Raw genomic sequence first — 24,728 nt, 5'->3', positions numbered from 1 at the left:
CATGTATGTAGTCAAGTCTTGTTTGTTCTTGTAAAATCTATGTTCATCAGTTATGCAGTGCATGATATAGTCTGCGTATAACATTCCTTGTTTTATATTTCACAGTTTTAACTATACAACCTACTCTTTTATTATTATTGATGCCACAAAGCCAAGTTTGTCGACACACGTGTGATGTCATTGTCCCACGTCTGTAAAAGGTGGTGGAGCATATTCGCTGGCATCAAGTAGTTAGATTGAAATCACATTAAAGGCTTTTTCTAAATCTTAAAAAAAGTTTTTGGAAAATTGTTTGACCAGCCCATTTTGACGCTTTGTATTTTGACTTTAGGTTTGAACCTTGGGGGCCTCCTTAGAAAGATTTTACTCAGCCCATTAAACAATTAAACCCTGTTCACTAAATTTATTCACCAAAGTTAAGTGCATTTAAAAGACAGGACCTTCTGGGACTATACTATTACTGAATTAAAACTAGCAAAGCATGGCTATAATGCAGCTGAGTGCAAAACTGTATCAGGATTGCATGTAACAGTTTATTTTCTTATGTGCATTTTCTTTGAATTTTTACCATTATCATGGTGAAGTTATGATCATTAACATTTTCTGGTTCTATTTTTAGTGGGCACTGACATTTTGGAAAATGTTGTTTAGCTATAATGTTGTGTGGTTGCTAGGGACTTGGTGGACATGTTGTAAGGAGAGAGAAGTCATTGTGATCATGTTATGTATGATTGTCAGTTGCAGTTTTAAAGAATCCAAACATTTGTTTAAAATAAAGGGAAACTCTAGTTCATAAGCAAAATTAATTTAGCCTAGCATTCTGGTTTTAACTTTTGACTGTTATCAACTTGGAGTTTTGCATTGTCCCATAACAGCTTGTTGTCAGTCTCTGCTGTTACTTTACATATTTTTTCTGCATCTAATGATCCTTCTGAAAAAAACATTTGAAAAACAAGATCTCTGCCAGTTTTCTAAAACTGTCCAAGAAGATGTGTAAGGCATGTTTTTTTATTATAGTTTACTAAGGTGAATGAAAGCTTCTTTAAGTGCAATGGAAAGAGAAAAGGTGCTTTTTTAACATGGCTATATTGTTTTGATGTATCCACATTTACTTTTATTTTCTGCTAATAAGGGTAATATACTTGACTCAAAAGTAACAAAAACGTGCATCCATTCTCCAACCCGCTATATCCTAACTACAGGGTTACGGGGGTCTGCTGGAGCCAATCCCAGCCAACACAGGGCACAAGGAAGGAAACAATCCCTGGGTAGGGCGCCAGCCCACCACAGGGCATGCACATATACACCCACCCACACACCAAGCAAACACTAGGGATAATTTAGAATCGCCAGTCTACCTAACCTGCATGTCTTTGGACTGTGGGAGGAAACCGGAGCACCCAGAGGAAACCCATGCAGACACGGGACGAACATGCAAACTACATGCAGGGAGGAGCCGGGAAGCCAACCTGGGTCTCCTAACTGCGAGGCAGCAGCGCTACCACTGCGCAACCGTGCCGCCCTTCAGAAAAACATACATATTGTTTTCTCTCCTTCTATTGTACAGACATTTGTTCAATCTTAACATGTACAGTATTAGTTTTGGGTTAGCTCACTTTATTGTTAAGATGCAGAGATCTAAGCTGTTTCTGTTTTACTAAATCAGCATCCAGTTAACAGTGAGCCACAAAAAAGGAGGAAAGTGAACTGTTAAATGTCTGATCACAGGGCAACTTGTGCCCACTTTAGTGGAGCTATTTTAATAAAATGTTCAGGAACAAATAAGAGGGAAAGATTCTGTGGATTTGATTTGCCATTGGGAAATTATAAAAAAGTGTAATTAAAGGGGTAATTATGAATGATTGACAAGCATTATGGGAAAACAGTAATAAAGAAGACATATGAATTGAATCCAGCTGGTATGGAATTCTGCAATATTTAATACTCATTCATATAAAGACCATTTCATTATGGCTAAACTGTGATTATGACACAGTGAACTGAATCAGTATTTATATTATATATTGTGGGTAGAAATATTACTGTATTGTATTATGTAACATTTTATCATGTATTGTGATACACATAGAGAAAAAAGACTAAGACTGGTAAATTCAGAAAATAGCAGTAAATATACATAATAATAAATTAGTATTATTATTAATAATCTAAATATTATTATTAGAAAATATAAATGAACAAATATAATAATTAGAAAATATAAATTAGCAAATATAATAATTAGAAGAAAAAAAATGTATAAGGTAATAAATGGGGAATCAGACAAAAGCAGAGGAATTATGACCAGCAGATGGCAGGAATACATCATAAGGAGTATTGTAAATCTGCCATTTAAACTAAAAGACGAAGGATGGCTGAAGATGAGGATTTAAGAGATAGCAATCCAATATGGCCCACAGAACATTTTTTTAAACTTCTTAGAAAAGTAAACAGCACAGTGGCAGATACTTCTGACTTAGCCGAATGAAACTTGGATTAAAGTAGGATATAATTAAATATCATCTCCTTCATTAACAGTTAATTTGTTTCTTGGTTTGATGGATCACAGCAAACAACAACAGTAATTCTCGAGCTTTAAGGCCTTATGCCCTGATCTAGACCTTTGCTTTATTTGACTCTAAATCCTCTAACCTGAAATTGTTGAAGTTTTGTCATCAGCTCCTCAAGTTTTTGAATTTGCTCCCCAAGTTGTGTTGACAGCTTCTTCCAGCGACAAAGAATAGCTTCAATTTCAGCTCTGTATTTTTGGCTAATTTCCACTGGAGCTTTCTTGCAGACATCCTCCATTGTTGAAGTTAGGTAGTTGAGACCTTCCTGCTGCTCTTGCAAGGAACCCTGTAAGCTCTAAAACACAAACAAGCTTCATTCAGCCTCAAGTTGTTTAAGAGTCCAAAGTAAGAACACAACACATTTTAGCTAAACCACCCCTTCTTAAAAATAAAAACTGACCAGGTGTTTTCAGAATTAGGTGCCTCATTGGCTTTTATTACATTAAACAATGCTAGAAAAGAAGCTGGCTGTTAAATGCTGTAACTTTGGAATCTATGTATGTTATATTAGAAAGCATATATTTTGAACTGATGGGCTACAGTAAATCACATCAGAATTTGAAGGTCAATGTTTTGAATTGACTCTGTGCTTTAAGTGACAAGACAAGACATCAAAGAAATTAACTGGAAAATTCAACATAAACAAATAAATTATCTGTATTGTTTCATAATTATTTTCTCTCTGTTTTCCAGATTTCATATACTAATTCACATATAATATAATATAATATAATATAATATAATATAATATAATATAATATAATATAAATGTGTGTTGCCTCCCAGTTTCAGAGGTTAGGAATCCTGAGCTGGGCATGATTGTGTGGAATATAAATGTTTGTAGGTTTCTTTTTTAACAGATTCCACTTTTCCCTACCACATCCTAATACATGTTTTATTTTAAGTGCCAAACCTAAATTGCCCCAGTGTACAATGTGTAAGAGTTTGTATGCATGTGCCTTTCAATGAGCTATGACTCCATTCAGTATTGGTTCATGCCTTGTGGTCAGGGCTGCTTGAATAGGTATTGGCTCCCTCCGACCCTGAATTGGATAAGAGCATTAGGCAATGGATGGATAAATAGGTAATTACATTTTATAATGTATATATCCATGCTATGTCTTTTCTGCATGAAAAGCAAATGATATTATGTTATTTAGTTGCTCTAAATTGTCCCTGTCTGGGTGATTACTTGAGTGCACTCTGCAATGGACTGGCAGGCCATTCAGAGCTGTTTCATACTTTGAACCTCGTGGATAGATAATATAATAAAACAGCAAGGGTATTTAGTGGTTGACTCTATTCCAGCATGTCATTATGTTTGAACACTTTGTTGTGTGTAACACCCTCTTATAAAATTTAATTGTGTTGATATCATACGTTAAAACTGGTATGATTGGTGTTTTATGTTAATTTATTGCAAATTTTCCTGGACTTGTTCTGGGTTACTTTATCTCTTTTCCCGATGCAAATGTGGTTTTCATGTAAACCACCATTTTGCCACAAGATCGCTATGCAACATTCCCCAGTGGGATGCAGCACTGACATCAACGTCAACACAGCATAACCTGTCTGGTTATCTTGGAGTTCTCAATGTGTGTGTGATTAATTGCCAGGATTTATGTTTCAATTTAGACTTCCTAAAAGATTTTTACTTAGTGTTTTGGTGCGACAAAAGCATGGAAGGATCCTCGGCTAATGACCTTGTTAGTTAATATTCTCAGTGTTTTTTCTCCTGGATACATCTGCCCTTTTCCTTACGCTTCACCTCTCGTTAGGCATATTAACACCACTACATGGTGAACTGCTCAGCAATGCTCTGTATTTGTGGTAATGAAATGACAGATCTCATTGAAAAAGATTACTTTCATGTCATTGGGTTTTTTGTTGTTTTTGGAAAAAATTATAGAGTAGTAATTCACATTCAAACACCCAGCTTTAAACCAGCCTCTGACATCCTAAAAGGGGGACTTTATGCTTGAAGGCACACAATTCCACTTTTTTAATAATAAGTTGAATAAGTTATGTGGAAGCTTAGAATTCTTGTGAGTAAGAAATTACATCTTTTTTATTTAACTCTTTGAGGGCTGAATATTTTTTCAGTTTTCTGAAAAGCACACAATGCACTGGTTTCACACATGAATCAACATAAAGCGTCTGTTGCTACGTGCTGGGGCTGCTGTTGGCGCATGTTTGCCATCTCTGGCGGCCGTGGCTGCGCAGGTGCGCCTCGATGGCCAGCAGGAATGCACAGTGGGCTGGCTGCCTGGCTGTCTTCGCACAGCAGGTAGGTGGTGGTGGTAGTCACAGTGTGACGCAATATGGTTTGTACCTCTTGTCATCATAAGTGGTGGTCCTACCAGGTGAATGCTGCTGTAGGCGTATCAGCTGCACGAACGTGTTCAACGCCACAATCAGCTGGAGACTGATCAGCCAATATTGGTCCCTCAATTTCATTTTTGATCTCCATCTCCAAATCACTTGCATCAAATTCCAAGTCCAACAAGTCAGAGTCCGGTTCAGCACTAATACGTAAAACATTTATGGAGTATTTTAATTTGCACATCTACTTTAGTCTCTCAACAGATGTCAATGCTATTTTAGAGGTTGTTTGCTCTTCACTACTCATGTATGTGCAGGGAATCAAGGAAAAATCAGCAAAAGCTACTTAACTTTCCTTCTAGCAAAGAGAATCAAACTAAAACGTAAGGGCGGGTTGTGTTGCAGTTTACAGCCGATTGCTGTACTCGACCCCTGAATTTTGACAAAAGTCAACATCAGCCCTGAAAGAGTTAAACTGGGGACATTGTGTGCTCTTTTGTCCATTTCTTGGATTAATAATATCAGAGGCTAAGTTTAAAGCTGACTGCTTGATGGTGAATGACTATCCTGGAAAACAACTGAGATGCTATTCAGGTAACAAAAAACCTAATGATATCAGATTTCCCCTTTGAAAAACAAGGAGAATGATAAAATATTTCAAAAAAGAAAACGCAATTTTGCAAAATTCAATAAACAAGACAAAAAGAAAAACACAACTGTTAAACGTCTTCCTAACAACATATACACAATGATAGGAAGGTGTGAAAAAAAGTATTCTCTTTTACAGCTCTATGTATTTACATCTCAGACAAGAAAAGTGATGATATAGCCCTTGAAAATGAAACATGTGTCTCGCATGCAAGAAAAAAAATGCATTCCATGATAGCAATGTTTCCACAACAGCCTACAAACAGAGTGCTGCATTGTTTGCCAGGTAGTTTTTGCTGTGAGAAACTTCAACTACTTATTGTCTTTACATCTGAAGCTAATGCATGGGATCCATCAAGTTTCAAATGTTGATCTGTGTTGTGTACCTTGTTTAATAGGTTAGCTTTATCATTTTGTGCAATTTCAAATATTAATCTCTGTTTTAATACAGTAAACTCATGGCAAAAATGGCATGCCATTTTTAGTTATGCCATCATTATAGACATAATTCCCTTTATTGACTATACAGTAACTGAGAAGGCTTAAACAATTCATGGAACATATCTGGGAGTACAGTACAACAAAAAATGTTTTGTTAATCGAATTCTTTCTGCTTCATAATGTTTCATTTTTCCTTTTAAAAAGTTACCGAGTTTCAAAAGCATTACCAAAAAAAAGTTTGGTGCAGATATTTGAAATAACCACGATAAATGAGGCCATTAGTACCATTAAAAAAGTCTACATTGGTTTTGACATGGGAAATTTATGGCCTCAAGTGCTTGATGTGGGAATTATCTACTAACATAACAATGACAGACAATAAGATTTACTGGAAGCAGATAACTCAAGCAGTCCCTGCAAATGCTTCTGCTGGGATGCAGACAGTATTCCTTCCATCAATTTTATATCACCCATTTCATATTGTATTGTACTGAGGAGGTCTCCCTCTAGGCATAGAATAAGGTCTCCATGCTATCATTAGTGGGCAAATAACGCTTTATAATAACCTGTCGCTGCTGGAAAGGTAACTGTTATATTACATCAAATATACTTTAGAGGCTCCTGCCCTATAAATTCAATTTTCATTTTACAGATTTCTAGTTTAGAAATGTTATAACAATTTAAAATCATCCCTATATATCAAATATAAGATTTTGTTTTAAAACATCTATCAATGATCAGAACTTGGCAAAGCTGATTGTGTATTAATTTGTATTATTAAGGAAGAATTTGTAATATTTGCAAGCTGTCCCCAATTCATATGCCTTTTAGAAGATTAACATGTTTAAAATTTTTTCTCTGAAAGAATTTAAGTGAAATAGCAGAGCCTTATGATGTATAGCTTATATGCCATAACATATGCACTTTAATCATGATTTCACTATGAAACATAGCTCAACTGTACTGTTGTTTTCTGAGTCTGTCATAACATATGTCGCAGGTGACTGGGGGGGCAACCCGGCCAGAACGCCCTGGAAGACCGGAAGAGGGCTTACGCCTGCCCCAGACCACGTGGGGGTAACCGCCCTGGTGGCTAGGGGGACCAGGTACAGAGCTTTGAAGCTCAACCCTGTAGGGGCACATGGTCACCGCCAGGGGGCACCTTAATGCCTTGGGAGCCCTGGACCTCAGCACTTCTGCCACACCCAGAAGTGCTGGGGGGAAGAGAAGCGGGGACACCCAGAGTGCTTCCGGGTGCACAGCCGGCACTTCCGCCACATTGGGGAGTGCCGGTTGAAGACTGCTGGGGAGTGCCTGGAGTACATCAGGGTTATGATAAAAGGGGCCACCTCCCTCCATTGAGGGGCGAGAGTCAGGAGTAGGACGGAGCTTGAAGGAGAGGAGGCGGTCTGAAGAGTGAGGCAGAGTGTGAGAGGCCTGGATGTTGGGGAGTCTTGGGGGTGTTGTGTGCACTTGGTATTGTACATAGAACTGTAAATATGTATAATAAACGTGTTGTGGGTGACATCAACGTGTCCTCCTATCTGTTTCTAGGCCGGCTACCACACAAGATAAATTTATGATACACAAATGAACAAGCTCATAGTTTTTTTTACTAATCGTGATAATCAAAAAGATAAAACTAAACTCAAGCTCACTAAATCTCTTCAAAACTTTTTTACAGACTAAAATGAAGAGCAGTTGCTGTGATGTCATATGCCAGAAACTATAGTTACATGTTAAGCAGTCACAGCCGCAGCATAACAACAGTGAACAATCATGTAATATCTATAAAGTGACTTTAAAATGTAAACAAAAGAAAAGACAACAATAAAGTCTGTATGATTATAGTGACTAAAAACACAAACCAATGAAACAATACTGACATTATAGCCTGTTCCAATGATATCACACATAAAGTAGGGAATAAGCACAGAGCAGACGTCAGCTCGTTACAGTATGCACTCATGTACACATTTGTGACTACTCCAGCTGCACTAGACACAATGCAGGAAACATCCCTTTCCAACCTTGAACAGGTCATAAATCCAACACAGAGCCACCCTTACACACACCAATACCGACACTCTTACTCATATGGAACCAATTTGGAAACACCAAAAACACAAAATATAGTTAAAATAGTATATAAAGTGGTTATAACCTACAATAAGTTTAAAAAAAACCTGTCAATCATGTGAATTTATTGAGTGTCTAACAGAGTTTAGGAGAAGGAAACACAAGCTGAAGACATTCAAGGTTGCATTGTCACTAACTCGTCTTCTATTTCCCACAGACTGGACAAGCAGGAGAAAGACTGGAATCACTTTCTTTCCAAACCACACGTTAATGGCAATATCATATGAAAGAAGTCCTGTCACTGAAAGTTATGGTTCACTTGGTAACCTAACTTCACTTGAGGAGGACGGTTCAGAGCACAGCTCAAAGTGTCAGCTTTATTGAAACCAGAACGGTTTTATTTCAGTGTTTCCTTTGCAACTAATCTAACTTAAATCATATTAAGTTGGGATTCACACTTATATTTACATTTATTTTGCGCTTATTTCACTGATTTTATGATATGATGATGTATTATTAGTTAAGATATTTACAATAAAATATTTGTGACTTGAATACATTTATTTGATGATGCAATCCCATTTATAGTGTTGGTGGTTTACTCCGATCAGCCAAAGATATGGTATAATATCAGCTGTTGTAATGGGGACTAAAATTGTGCTCAAGAATGAAAACATTCTTTGTGCAGTTAGGACTGCACAAAAGGCATTTGCTTACTGAAACCTTCTTTGTTAATGTTCTTTTACTGTGATTTTACTTCATTGTTGTATATCTGTAACATCCAGTATTTTGTGATACATGTCTGAATGAGTTTGAACTACATGCTTAAAAGACAGAAGCAGCCTTCTGAGAGTAACTAAATATACTAAGTAAAATATGTAAAAAGATTCTGAGGCAATGCAAGGTCAGTGGTTTTATACTTATGTTTCACTGCTAAGAACTGCTATGTTGTACGGATTTACGAGCTACTTCACTATAGCCCCCTAACCATAATCGCCCTAATGCAAGACTGTGTGGATACATTTCTGACTTGCCACTTCTGAATGCAAAGCAGCACAATTATACTTCAGAAGCATGAAGACACCAGGATGAAAGGTGAAAACAGACACTTCTGAAGACAAGGTCCAGGATGAAAGTTTGGAGAACTGGATGGCAAGAATTAAATTTATGACTTCCAGATCACAAATAAAGATTCTTAGGGGAGAGAAACACATTTAAGTAAACTTTATAAAGTCATACATGGAGCTGACCAGAGAGAGAGTTGATCACATTGAAGGAAGATGTCAAACCAAGACCTCAATTAGCAACAAGACAAATGCTGCTTCAAATCAATACACATATTGAATGTGTTGTTGATCTGTCTCTGTTTTTAGAACAACAGGAAGTATTGGTGTGGTAGCCACATTTCCTTTTTACTTTCGTTTTTCATACTATAAATGTGTTGATAATATTTACAGATTAAAACCTTTTAAGCCTGTTTTCCTCCTTGCTTGTTAGTACTTGTTGTACTATTATTATTGCTGAGAGCTGAAAACAGCTAGGTAAGACAAGGGTAAGGGAGACTGCAGTAAATACCTCTGTACATTTAATAAAAAAGGTATTTATGTTTTAGGGGAAAATGTCCCCAAAAGTTTTTCCAATGATATTTGTAATTATGATGTTTAACATTTATTAAAATCCTATTTCCAACAGTTTGCAAAAAACATATATAAAGTTTTGACTTTTTAAAAAGACTGGACAACATTTAAGCTGTAAGGATAGGGAGTAAGGAACATAATATTTTTTCTTAACTGTGAAAATAATAAAAACTAATACAACAGATAGTATAATATAATTAATGATCAATTTGTAAGAGAAGGACAGAGGTATCATGCAGGATAAATATGATGTGGCTTGTGTTTTTTAGTTAACAGTTAAAGTCACTGTTAGCTAGGAAAATAACCACAGCCTTGTGAAAAAACACAAACAGACTGATCTCATCACTACTGCATATTGAAACTCAAAATCAGGTTGTAGGCTGTCTAAAACACAGAACCATCTGTGATCTTTCTGTTTTAGTCAGCTGAGCTGCCCTTCCAATGAAAGGTTTCAAAAGAGATGCATCAATCTAAAAAACTGTCACCAACTAAGGAATTTTAAATGATCTTCGTGTACTAAACACTTTTAAAGTCAGTGAAGTCATTATTGCGCAGTTTTTTTTTAATTTGATAGCTTACATCAAAGTTTATTCCAAAGTTAAAGCACAAAGGTAAATCCCCACAACTTTATACAAGTTATTTCAGTATCTGAGTATTTAACATTACTGAATTAATATGATTTTGACAAAAAATAAATACATCCCTCAGTCATTGATTTTCTATTCCACTTACCCAGTTCAGGGTCCCAACACCAGAGTCTTTCCACTAGTCTATCCTGAGGCTCATTCACCAACAAACACCATTACTCACTTATGCTAGTGCAAATCAAATTCACTTCCTTAACTAATGGTTAAAGTACCTCAATGTCTTATTTACCCAACTGTTAAACATGTAGCCTGCAAGCCTATTTACTCAAAATGACTTTTAAGTTCATTTTCAAAGAATTTCCTTCTGTAGTAGCAACAGACCATACAGGAATTATTGAGGCCAAACACTCAATCTCTAATCTTTGGCATTAGATTAATGTAATATATTCACCTATTGTACGAAAGCTGACTCTCCAGAGGTCTTACTACCCTGAGATTTAGAAAAAGCCTTTGAACAGTTTTGCATTATGTATTTATTGAACTGCTCAAAATTGTGTTTGGCCTCAAGATATCTGTAAGGATGAACTTATTTTAAACCTTATTCTGTATTAATAACATGAATTTGGACTACTTCAGGTTACAGCGTGGAACCAGACAAAGGTGCCCATTATCACTAATCCTTTTTGCGATTGCTATTGAACCATTAGCTATTCCCCTCTATAAGCAATCAGAAGTAAAGGGGATCTTTAGAGAAGGATTTGAAACTGAAAATATCTTTTTATGATAATGATTTGGTGATTTAAATTTCAGATCCAAAATCATCTCTAAAATTAAATTTCATAAGATCCCTTGAATAAAAATTAAACAGAATACTGTAAATGTGTGCTTTTCCCAATATTTTCTCTGATACTTAGGTGAGAGATAAATGATGAAGTCTTTTCTATGGATTAATATTGAAGTATAATGTTGTTTTTGCTATGTTAATCTTATTTTTCTGATTGCTTTATGTTACTGTTTTGTTCTCAAATTTAAAAAAAAATCGGCTGATCCTAAAAACTAGAATTTCTTCCTGGTTTTTAGCTTTACTACACGTTTCTTTCAGTATGCAGTTATGTTTCAGTGTTTTAGTCCATTCATTCATCAATTTTTTATCTCATTTATCAAGGTCAGGGCCAAGAAATTCCAGCACCTTTAACAGAAGCATGTGTTGGGGTACTAGTCCTTTGTGCGGTACATTCACCTAAACACACAAACACTTATATTCACTCACAAATGGCCAGTCTATAATTGCAAATTAACCTAGCCTGCACATCTCTGGACTGTGGGGGGATAATGTAGGCACCTGGAAGTAATGCTACACAGATATGGAAAAACTGATGGTGCACTGGTCAGGATTTAAGCATATGACTGCTTTGGTCAGGATTTAAGCATATGACTCAAAAATGTTAGAATTTTAAAGACAAGAAAAACACATTTATGGCTGTGATTTTTTTCAGCAACATCAGATCAATATAAACAAAATATGTAAATGTAAAGAACAACAGTATATGAGCCTTTCCATAATTGTCTGACTAACAAAACTTGAAAAAACTATACAAACCTTGAGGTCCTTCAGTCTCTGCTCCATGACTAAATAATTTGTAACAGTAACCTGAGGTAATGTGAGTTTAGTTTCAGCCTGCTGTATCCACAAATGAAGAGTAGTAACTGTCTCCTTATAGCGTGCAGGAGGAAGGCTGTTGAGAACTAGGGGAATAAAAAATAAACAGTTAAACATCAATTAGAACTGTATATACAATTACAATGTGGCATCTCAGACACATAACTGTGTCATACATTGATAAAAAATATTCATACCTTACTCCTTTTTTATACTTTATAAGTTTCACAGATTGAATTATGGGTTTTTTTTTGTGGGTTACATTTTTCTTTATAAACCTCTCCCAAAAACAAAGAAAATTTAATAGCATTTTTAATGTTATGCCACAGGAAAAAGGCACCAGTTTTTAAGAAAGTGATTAGAAGAAGAAACAAGGTTTAAAATAAAGGTTGAAGCTGAGAATCTTTTACCAAATGTGAAATTAAAAAGCTAGATCATATTGAGGAAAACAAAGCCAAAACCCTGAAACCAGAATAAGCTAGAAAATTTCAAAAGGGATCTGAATATCTACAAACGGGTGAGGAAGGTCACATCATGCAGGTTTAAATATTGTCATGGCAATGACATGATCTAGCGTGACATCTGGGGACACAATCCTAAACCGATCCTACATCAAAGAAATGGGTAACAAGATGGCAACTTCCAAAATGTCATTGAAAAAGATATATTAATAGCCTAGCTTTGTTAATACCACTTCTGATCACAAATTAAACTAAACACTTAAAATTATATATGGCAAAAACAGTGGGAGGATTAAATAAACCCAGATAAACTCACATAAGGTAAGAAAAATTTACACATAAATCTACTTACTGTATACAGTATACTTGCCGATAAGTTCTTCCGCGGATAAGTAAGGAGTTGATTTTAACATATAATTTCTGGTATTTTATAATGTCAGACACATAAGTCGAATGCGGAAAACTCACGTTATTGGTCCAAGAGATTATGATATGCTAATGCCCACCTAAGAGAGTAACCACGGAGCACACTACCTTTTTTTTCCTATGTATTGTGCCTACATGACCACACGGTAATATCCAAACTATTCTGAAGCAACATTTGCACTGATTTGTGTTTCTTGTATCTCACACCCTCATATACCTTTTTTGTAAGAGCATCCCTTATCTAAGATAGAGCGTTCAATCAGAAGAAAATATGAAGCTGGTTTTAAATTAAACGTCGTTAAAGAAATTGGTAACTGCACTGCTACAACAAACTTTGATGCACCTGAGAAACTGATGCGAGACTGGAGGACAAAAGAACAAAAAGATGTTAAAAAAAAATGTGTCACATTTCTGAACGGGAACATAAGTCAGGGTGAGATTTTATGAGCGAATTTTCGTGTTTGAAGACCCGATTTATACGTGAGTATATACGGTAATTGATTTCAGAGTCACAGGAGACTGGAGCTATTAAAACCAGAAACTACCCTGTAGAAGGTGCCATTTCATCACACAGCTCATTCGTGCACATACCTGCACTCAAATTGAAATCAGTTTACCTAACCTTCACATCCTTGGAGGAAAATCAGAATATCTCCATTAAGACCTATGCATCCATGGACAAAACATGCAAATTCTGCTGCCAAAAATTTACCATACACTGTATTTTAAACCAGAACCTTGGGTCAATCAAGCTGCACTGTGATACAATTCTGTACAAGTTTCTGAGGGTCACCAACTTGCATGATAGGCACCTCACAGCACAACAGCTTTAACCACAGCTTAACAGTGGTCGAAAAAAAAAACAAGTCACAGTTTCTATTGTGGAGATTTTGTCCAGTCTGAAGTACTCCACAGCCGTTATTTCAACCCCTGTCTTTGATTGGGTTGTGATTTTTGGTCTGACAGACCTCTTCCTATCAGAGTTTCTTCCAGTTTTCAATTGCCTTTGGATTGTGTAGGACACCGTACTCACTGACACTTTGAGTTTTTCTGCAATTTCTCTGAATGAAATGCCTACACTAGTAGCACATTTCACTTGTTAATTACCATTTTCTTGCCATTATCACTGGAATTTACAACTTTCTACAGTGTAATATTGTCCAAGTAGCACTTCAGAGGGTGTAATAACATGGTATGTTCCAACTCTGCTTTAAGACAGACAGAGGATATTTAAGTAGTCAACAGAAGCTGGCACACATGTGCAAATTGTTTGGTTCACCTCACAAGGCTTAATTTACTTTAACTGCTGCATAACATCTGTTGGTTATAATCTATTAGTTGTTCCCTGAAGAAGGCCCATTTGTAATATTTAGATATTTCATTTTCATTTTTTTTTCAACTTTTGCTATCCTAAACTTTAAATTTAAACCTGTGGCAGTTTACTGCTTAGTTTCTCACCATTTTAGATGATTCCTTGCATTTCAGATGATTATATTTGAAGAAAAACTGAGGCGTTCTAAAACTTAATACCGTTAGTGTAAGGGATTAGGTGAAGAAGAGTAAGTATATTTTAGAAACAACATCAGTATATACAGCAACAACAGCACAACAGTTCTAACAATTAAAATGTGCAAAAATGTATGAAGGAAGGCTCATATCATACACACATACCTAAAGAAAAGACACACACAATCAAAGACACTTAATCCAGTTCAATAGGCTTGAGACTATCCCGGCCACACTAGGTGGAAGACAGGAATAAACCCTGGAGCGGATGCCAGCCCATCACAGTGGACTCATACCACACTGTCAATATTCAGAATACACAGTTTTGGTTATTTTATGTTTCAGGTTCTAGCCTGTAGGCATTAGGAGCTGTGAAATGCCTTTCTGCTGAATATTATAGCAATCTGCTACAATATAAATATATTATTTTACTTTTACTAAATGAAGAAGGTGATGTCAAAAGAAACATTGATCAATGCAGATTCCATTACTGAATTATTTTTAGAGCAATCAAGAATGGTTCGCTGAAATGTATTGCATCATTACACTCTATTGATTTTGGAGCAAACGTGTGCCTTAAGCTTGCGTTTCAGCCTGTCTGGACACAGCAATGCTGTTAGGTTGATCCACACATTTTTTTCAGTATTATACAGTAAAAAATAAAAGAATCTTGACAATTAGGTTGCTCCTGTCAGCATAGGTTTAACCTTATGGGACTAGTGGATAAAAGCTTAGTATGTATTTAAAACAGAAAAAGGCAGATTGAAAAAAAATATTACTCCAAAAATAATACAGTTTACAGAGTATTCTACACTTTTGGTAATTAATACTTTATGTGATGCTTCCTGTATATTAGATTACAATGTCAAAAGGAAATATGCTTGCGTATTACAAAAATGTATCTCATCTTGTTAAAGTCCTTTCTGTCAGTAATTTCTTCTTTAGCAAACTCCCTCTGATGCCCATGTAGACAAAGACAAAATCCAGACTACTCAACATCAAAGATTTCCGAACATTCATTTAACTATAATCTCTATGGGGTCATTTAAGAAATATACAGACTACAGTTAATGTAAATGTTAGTTCATATTCATAAGAATGTTTCTCTATAAATACTGTTAAAATATAACAACAAAGTGTACATACTGTACCTGAAGAAAAACTGTTTAAATATTTATATATATTTACAGTTGTAGTTTTGTTTAACATTAAAAATGCCATTTACTGCACAAATCAAATTAATTATTTAATTAAATGCAGAGAGAAAAAAGCCAGTGCAAGGATGTCTGTCAGACATGAAGCAGAGACAGTACTGTTTCAAAGATATATTCCATTTTTCTTTGAAACAGTTTTGTGTTTCTTTCCGGCTGATGGCCTCTATACATTGCAAGAAGCCTTTGAGTCTTTCAGTTTATCTTTTCCAACTTCACCCAATTGAAAAGTTTAAAGCTGTTTTAATATTATTAATATCAGTAGCAGAAGTAGTAGTATATTTAGTGAATAAAAGTAGAATTTAAATTAAAGCAGTCATTTCATTTAATTCTACAGCTGTTACTTTAGTTTGAGGGAAAAAAAAGAAACTGAATGTTGCTCACTCAAAAATGAGTAAGTTCTAATTCTGGCTGCAGTAGTCAGAATGATATCTTTGCAATTACATTTTAATGAATCTGAATCACAGCTTAATAAATGGAAAAATATTAAAAGTAGAAAAGCATTATTTTGACACATTAATTATTTATGTGAAGCAAATGTCAATTAGAATTTTAAAATACAACAAATCCAAATTAATTCCATTCAGAATGAATTCAGTGCTAATATGGCAGGAATCATTCCACTTACATTAATAATTATTATAATCTCATTTATTACAAATGCTGTAACAAGTCTTTCTATGGATGAGTGCCATGCTCTCTAGTATGCTTTCTGCAGCCTCATTACTATTAAAAATGTGAAGTTTTATATAAATGTAGTCTGGGTAATTGTAGAATAGTCTAACACTTTGAAATACTAACTAATTTATGCTGTATTTATAATTTTTTTTATGAACAGCACATCTTAAATTCATCTTTTTATGTGTGTGAGAAACTCCCAGTCTTACATTTACCTATATGGCCAGTCTTTATACACATTTGATAATAAATTATACTGTTTAGAAGATATGTTGAAAAATACTTAAATCAAGTCTTCTCACTGTAGAATCTTCTAGTAACAATCTAACTTGATATGTTTGTTTTGTTTTTTAGTAGCTATTAATGTTAAAGGGTAGTGGAGCTTTGACAGGAGAGTTCAAACTAATTCAATGGAATATTCCTTCAGAACATACATCCTCTTAGATGACTGTGCCACAAGCAGTGAAGTTATAATTATACTGTTTGCCTTATCCTTTATTAAACCAGCCATTCATTCATCCTTCCCAAACTTATTCAAGATAAACATAGCACCAGATGGCATGGAAAATGCATATGCCTTCTTTTAAGATTAATCTGTTGAGAGCTCCATATTGTGTGTTAAATGGTCAAAAACAAGAAACAATAAAAAAAAAAAAATAGAGCACTGTGATTCATATAAATAATCTTGCACTGTTCATCCTATGTGGCAACTCTTGGTTATCCTAATAACTAAAACTGATGTTACCATAGGTCACTCCAGGAAGGACAGTGATAGTTGTGTTTAAAGGAGGCATTCAGTGCTGAATTACACAATAACTATTATTGTGTCGCTAAGGAGTCAAAAAAAGCTGAGGGTCTTCTAAAAATTAGACTTCCGAATGTCTGTATTTTTGTCTCTTTTTACTTAGATACTTTTTTGTCAATTTTTTTCACTTCTTGGGAGCACCAACTAACTCAATTAGTGATAAATCAGGTATATTATTGTTTTTCCATGCTTTATCTCTGGGTACTTCCCACATGTCAAACATATTTGGCCAACTGGTGACTTTAAAAACTCAACATTAGTGGCAATGTAAATACTGTAAGTGTTCCCTTAATTTAAATGGATTCTGATCTAGAGCAGCCCAGTGTTGCTAGGATAGGCTCTGACCTCCTTAATCACCATACTGGAATTAACAGATTTAAAAAACAGATAAAAGGAATCATAGGGGTGACATGATGATACATCACAGGGTCCAGCTCTGCTGATTTACCGCTCTTGCAACTTGAGTTTAATTCCTAGTCTGGTCATTACTTGCATATACTGTAGTTTGCTGGTTTACTTGTTTCTGCATGGGTTTTTTTCTGGGTACTCAGACTTCCTCTCATATCACAAAGACAGGCATGTTAGGTTAATTAGTAACTATAAATCAGTTAGATGTGAGTGATTGTAAGCATGAGAATGCTTTATAATGAAATGACGCTCCATTAAGAGATGATTTCTGCCTTTGCTTCCATTACTAGTGGGATAGACTGTGACTTCTCTTGACCCCATATGGAAAATATTCATTGCTAGAAATTGATGAATTGAAGATTTCTTATATTTTTAAAAGTAAATATTTTTTTTCTGTGGCCTAACCACCCAAATATCCTTAGCTAGAGTCATTGTGAATTTCCCCTTGGGATTAATAAAGTTTCTATCTATCTATCTATCTATCTATCTATCTATCTATCTATCTATCTATCTATCTATCTATCTATCTATCTATCTATCTATCTAAAGGATAAGTTTGTACTTTTCAAGCTGAAGCTATTTCTTCACAAACATGCTATATACAGTATGCATGTGTCTCATGAAATTGTGATCTACAGTTAAGCATTTTCCATAAATTTTTAAAAATATTTTGCTCACATTGAAGCTTTGCAATGGAGGCTATGGGGAATGGGACACCACCGCAAAATAAAAGCCTAAGAACTTACTGATAAAGCGGCAGAAGCGTTGGTATACAAAAAACGTGCCTTCTGTGATTCCAACTCATGTTTGTGACTACAAAAGGGATCTGGAAATAACTGTTTTATTGTACTGTATATTCCACATACTATTTTTCTTGTGGTAAGCCTACATTTTTTATTTGTTTGTGGGAGTTCTCACATACAGTAAATGCGGAAGTAAATCAAGAACCAAACCACATGGCACAAAAACTTTACTGTGATTTGGTCTTTCGAGAGGAAACCATATCTCAGGGGTGTGAAAGGTTGTTGTGCAGGAGAACTACATGTTGAGCTGGCTTATTTTACAATAGTTCAATTCATAATACTGGTGTTTTTATGTTCAAAAAATGACATGTAATAATTTTTACAATGTGTTTGTAATTGCAATATGTGGATCAGTACTTAACAACTTTCTTGGCTGGAAAATTGTAAGATTTTGTAGGTTTTTTTTCCTTCATGCACCATAGCCTCCATTGTAAAGTGCCAGTGAGTGCAAGACTTTTTTTAATTTACAGAAAATGCTTAACTTTAGAACACAATTTTGCATGACAAATGCATAAATACCAGGGTTGTGAATAAATAACTTTGACATTTTACATACATTGTACTTTAATTGTTATTCTGTCTACCACTAAGCAAATCATTGTACTCAATGTATTTAGTGAGATACAGTGATCTGAAAGGTTTGTTTTTAAGATATATTCCCAAATTTTATAAATATTTTTTCATTTTTTTCAAAAATCTATTTTATATATCATACTTGCACTTCCATCTCAAAATCCTAGTTTGACTAAATATGCATCACTTCCTTAGAATAGCTGAGTCTCAGAATTTTGGTGTATTGGAGGGGGTTGATGTCTTTGCATTTGTGATTAACAAATAAGTGCATAAAGGGCCAAGTGTAGTGGGCAGAGAGAGAGAGATAGAGAGAAAAATCCTGCTTCTACAGGATCAACCTCTCTAAAAAGACCAGCTCCACTGGCCAAAACAAGACATCTGTAATTCCAGGGTTCACAGCCTACTGCTGTCTTATGGAGGACAAGCAGCTAAGAGGAACAACTTACCCTTAGTGAATTCCTTAACAGAGACAACCATTAAAAAACACATTGAAGATTACTATATGGTCAATACTATTTCTTGATATTTTTTTCAGTGCAATTAAATTGGAAAGTGGATTTAAAATAACCTTAAAGAGACAGATATTCCATGAAAGGAGGAGATGCATTTAAGTGAAAATGAAGTTTATTTTATAACTCCTTCTTACTTTGCAATTTGAACCAAAAGAAGAAAAGTATTTTCATACTATTTTCTTTGGGGAAACATGGCACATGTCTAAGGAAAAAATGCTCCTCCTGTTTTCATCATCATTTAAATGTGAGCTAAGGGAAACTGTATTTAGTTTAAAACACAATTTCATTTTGTTAGAAAAATAGGCTGATTTGATCAATGAACAATGCGAGCCTATATGTCTAAGAATAAAAAAAGATTTAGAATGCCAGTGACATCATTGAGCTCCCACAGGTAAACTCGTCTCTACTCATTACTGCCAGTGAACAATCCACTTTACTACACTTATTCATGGCTCAAGAGATACTTGGTATAATTAAATCATTTGAAATGCTCATTATTTAGCTCCTCAAGGTTTGCTCATTTATCCACTTCCAATGAAGTATTTAAAAAATAGCAGAGGAACTAACCCTGCTTATGAAACCAACATTAGAACACCAATATGTTTAGCAACTAAGATTATATCTGTAATCAAAACCATATAATATATACTGTATATATTATATGCCCTCCATGATGTTTAAAATTACAAATCAAAAAATTCAGATATTATTGCAGACTTGGACAGAGGCAGTGGTGCTGTAAGAATTATGTTTCTGGACTTCTCTTGCGCCTGCAACACCATCCAACCTCTGCTCCTTAGGGACAAGCTAATAGAGATGGGAGTAGATTCATACCTGGTGGCATGGATCGTGGACTGTCTTACAGACAGACCTCAGTATGTACATCTCGAGAACTGCAGGTCTGACACTGTGGTGTCAGCAGCACAGGAGCGCCGCAGGAGACTGTACTTTCTCCAGTCCTGTTCAGTCTATATGCATCTGACTTCCAATACAACTCGGAGTTATGCCACGTGCAAAAGTTTGCTGAAGACACTGCTATCGTGAGCTGCATCATGAGTGGGCAGGAGGAGGAGTATAGGAACCTAATCAAGGACTTTGTTAAATGGTGCGACTCAAACCACCTACAACTGAACACCAGCATCCAAGGTGGTGGTGGTGATTTTAGGAGGCCCTGGCCTCTCTTGGACCCCGTGATCATCAGAGGTGACTGTGTGCAGAGGATGCAGACCTATAAATACCTGGGAGTGCAGCTGGATGATAAATTGCACTGGTCTGCCAATACTGATGCTCTGTGTAAGAAAGGTCAGAGCCAACTATACTTCCTTAGAAGGCTGGCGTCCTTCAACATCTGCAATAAGATGCTGCAGATGTTCTATCAGACGGTTGTGGTGAGTGCTCTCTTCTTCGCGGTGGTGTGCTGGGGAGGCAGCATAAAGAAGAAGGACGCCTCATGCTTGGACAAACTGGTGAGGAAGGCAGGCTCTATTGTAGGCATGGAGCTGGACAGTTTAACATCTGTGGCAGAGTGACGGGCGCTAAGTAAGCTCCTGTTAATCATGGAGAATCCACTGCATCCACTGAACAGTATCATTTCCAGACAGAGGAGCAGCTTCAGCGACAGACTGCTGTCACTGTCCTGATCCACTGACAGACTGAGGAAATCATTCCTCCTCCACGCTATGCAACTCTTCAATTCCACCCTGGGAGGTAAACGTTAACATTATACAAAGTTACTGTCTGTTATACCTGCATTTTTATCTTTCTTTAATTTAATATTGTTTTTTATCAGTATGCTGCTGCTGGAGTATGTGAATTTCCCCTTGGGGAATAATAAACTATCTGTGTTAAATTTAAGGGTATGTGCATACAGTTCGTTCACATCAAGCAGAAATTACAACACTTTTTAATACTTGGTCTCCTCATTTCAGGGCACTATAATATTTAGGACATAGCAATGGCAGGTATATTAAAGCAGTCATTTTTACTACTTTGCATGTTCCTTGCATGAAACACCTCATTGAAGTCTGTGATTTATAGACATCATCATGTGCTGAGTGGAGTCTTGTCAGAAGTGGCTTTAATGGAAGAACTGCTATCAAAAAGCCGCCTCTCTGAAGAGGAAGTAAAGCTAATACACAAAAACATGAAGACAGAGGAGCTGAACAATGGCAACAAGAAGTCTGGACTGAGCAGTCAAAACTTCACATTTCTAGGTCAAACAGGGGGAGGTTTGTCCAAAGAAGTGCTGGAGATTGCAACATGGATCTGCAGCCAATAGTGAAATACAGTTGTGGTTCTCTAAAGGCTTGGGCTGTATTTCTGCAAATGGAGTTGATGAGCTGGTCAGATTAATTAAATCTTCAGTGCTGATAAATACAAGCAGATTTTCAGTAATATTACAGTGCCATCAGGTAGGTGCCTTATTCATCCCAAACTTATTCTACTGCAGAACATTAGTCTCAAAAACAATGCCAATGTCACAAACAAATATTTTCAGCAAAGAAAAGCTAAGAGGTCTGCAAGGGGTAATATGACTTCCATCAAGCCCTGATTTCAACATCATCAAAGTTGTCTGGGATTGCTGATTGTTAAAATGTTTCATGGTGTTATTTTTTATTTTATTTTTGTAACAACATTTTTCCACCATTTTGTTTGGTGATTTTCTATCAGCTAAAAAATGTTGTGCTGTATTCTGCATGAGCACCACAATATTGTTTGTAGCCAGTATGTTCACTACTTTCCCAAACTTTCAATCAAACTTTAGGAAAAGCCTCACAGAAAATACTACCAGTTAATCAAAGACTTGTTAATGGTTTGTTTGGCAATGACTGTGAAACTGTTTCCGGCAACCCATTTTAATATATATCTTGGTTTCGGTTATTTCTATATTTCAGAGTCCAACGCCAGACCATTGCAGGTTTCTCTAATTCATATTTCTCTAATTCTTTTTAAAAAAAATAGCTGAAAACCAGCAATATTTCTCGACAACTCAATCCTAAAATAGGTCTGCTTGTCCAAACCAGTTTAACACAACCTTCACAAATCACCTATTTCCATTTGGTCAGTGTTATCATTATATACACTTTTATGCCAGAAATGAAAGTATGTCAGGGTCACTTTAAAATCATATTGGTTGTTGTTCTCATTCATACAAATTTTCATTCTAATTAATATAATATGCTCATAATGGGTGCAATACGGTATTGCCATAATAACAGCAGGGATCAAAATCCACATACTAGATTAAAAAAGAAATAGAGATTCATGAAACAAAGTGAAACTGACAGAAATGAAGGTGTCCCAAAAAAACAAGATATGGAAGAATGCTGCATTTTGGAATATTTGTCTGTGCAAATTCAAAATAATCAAATTTCTGGTTTAATGCAGCAAAAATGAAAAAACATATGTACAGTTTAACCTGTTGGTTTTCAAAAGTGGAAATCAAAATAATGGTGGCAATATCAGCAGTAGTAATAACGTCCAACAGACACATATTATCCCAGCAATTACATTAAAGGTGACATCCGTACATACATGATGAGAAAAACGATTACAGGCATTTATCGTTCTTGTTTGAGGGTCAAAAAATCCAGGGAACATAAAAAAGTGCTCACCAATATACTGTTCACTTTCCCCTTTTCAATACCATTTAAAAAGTGTAATCTCATGTAAAAGAGTCTCTATATGCAGTTTTGTTGTTTCAGTGCTTTCAGTTATATTATTGTGAAGTTGCAAGACTCTCTGCCTAGTAACATATACAATGCTCACGTTACATCAGATACTTTGCCATCCATCAGACCTTCGTACATGTTAAAAATCTTGACATGAATGCCAACACTAAAGTCTCCAGACTATCCAACTTGTCCTTGAAGTCAATCAAAGTCAAGGCATTAAGGAGATCGTAGCTGATAGCTTAGGAAGACATTTTTACAGGAAAAAAAAAGCCATCAAACTGAAGTCTTCCATAATGTAACACAGCACAGGTTGTAGGATTCAATGTACTTCTAGAGTGGCGGAAATGACATCCTTTAGTCACTCAGTAAATGTAGTAAACTTTAATTTAAAATCTGCTCAGCTACTGAAATTGTAATGCCAGTATTGAATTGGTTACAACAAGTGAGTTACAATGTAGAGGGGATTTTTCTTTGGCCAATTCATTCTGTATATTATTGTGTTTTCTTTAATTCCTCCACTAAACTCAGTTTTCTAATAGCCATGTAAAAATGTTTATTTAGTTCATTTTGGTTTTTTTTTAGAGCCAATGGCAGTTTTGAATGAAATGTTAGGTTTAATAATCAAGTAGCATTTGATTCTAATCCAGTTTTCTACTAGAAATTTATTGGCATCTCCTGGTCTGTAAGTAGTCAATCAAAAATGTCTCAAGGTTTTAGAATATTCACACATTTGGTAAGGAAAGCTTAAAGGCAAATGTTAATAAGGTCACAGGCAATACACTAGATCTTTTTTGAAAAGCATCACACTTTTTTTTTAATAACTGCTTTTTTTTTAAATTTCCCTGTAATATATAATGTGAATCATATTTACCTTGCAAACTAAACAAGAGGTTTTTACTTATTTTCAGCTTGTTCCCTAATCATAAGGTAGCCTTTTTCCATTACCAAAAGGCATGTACTCCAAAATCTATAAGCAGTCTGTATTAAATGTGAATACAGATGTAAGAAATCAGATTTTTTTTTTCTGAGACAAACCAATAATACCTGGATCTGCATTTAACAAGGTAGACATACTAACAGCCTCATACAGATTCTCACAGGATGAAGTTTTGAAGAAATTTTCATGAGATTAAGATCTGCTTTTTATCTATAATTTTATTGAACTTTCCAGTTCATTTTGTGACCCCTCTCATCACACTATGTATCATAGTTCACTTGCGGTACTGATTTATGTGTGCAAATCCAAGAGAGATGCAATGGACTGAGGGGAGGGGATTTGGGCCTTCCTCTATCACGCTCTAGCCTCAGGGTGTATCTTACATCTGCATAGCTAGCGAATGAGAGAACTACTTAATGGATTTAGATCTGTTTTTTTCTAGAATTTCCTTGAACATTCCGGTTGATTTTGAGACTTCTCTCATTAAAGAATCATAGTTCGCTTGCAGGAGCAATATATTCGCGCTAATCTGAGACACAGGCTGCGGGCTGAGGGGATGAGGAAGCATGACATCAGGAGTAAGGAGCCAGGCAGGGCCCTCCACACTGTCCTGTTTCACTACTACGTGGGTGCAGCCACAGGGGACAGCTAGTAATACATATCATCAAGCTGTTATTATAATGTGCATTGATGTGACAAACATATATATAAGAAAAGAAAAAAGTGCTTGAAACTGTCTGCCTGTTAAACTAGAACGAACTGACTTAATTTGTACCAGCGCATTTTAGAG

The 24,728-nt window shown here is 35.6% G+C and overlaps 1 protein-coding gene across 12 annotated transcripts in view; it reads right to left on the bottom strand.

Annotated features, from left to right (window-relative positions):
* Positions 1-24,728, bottom strand: part of dmd (dystrophin) — a 2,654,580-nt gene that overhangs the window by 1,609,238 nt on the left and 1,020,614 nt on the right. For all 12 annotated transcript variants that reach the window (XM_039745194.1, XM_039745193.1, XM_039745197.1 and 9 more), the window contains exons 22-23: positions 11,885-12,030; positions 2,653-2,865 (exon numbers count right to left, since the gene is read on the bottom strand). In XM_039745194.1, coding sequence (XP_039601128.1) covers positions 2,653-2,865; positions 11,885-12,030 — 359 coding nt within the window. The remainder of the gene's footprint in view (positions 1-2,652; positions 2,866-11,884; positions 12,031-24,728) is intronic.

Source organism: Polypterus senegalus, chromosome 2 (assembly GCF_016835505.1).
Source record: "Polypterus senegalus isolate Bchr_013 chromosome 2, ASM1683550v1, whole genome shotgun sequence".
Classification (NCBI taxonomy): domain Eukaryota; kingdom Metazoa; phylum Chordata; class Cladistia; order Polypteriformes; family Polypteridae; genus Polypterus; species Polypterus senegalus.
Note: the sequence above shows the minus strand (reverse complement) of the source record. Positions and strands in the feature narration are given on the sequence as shown.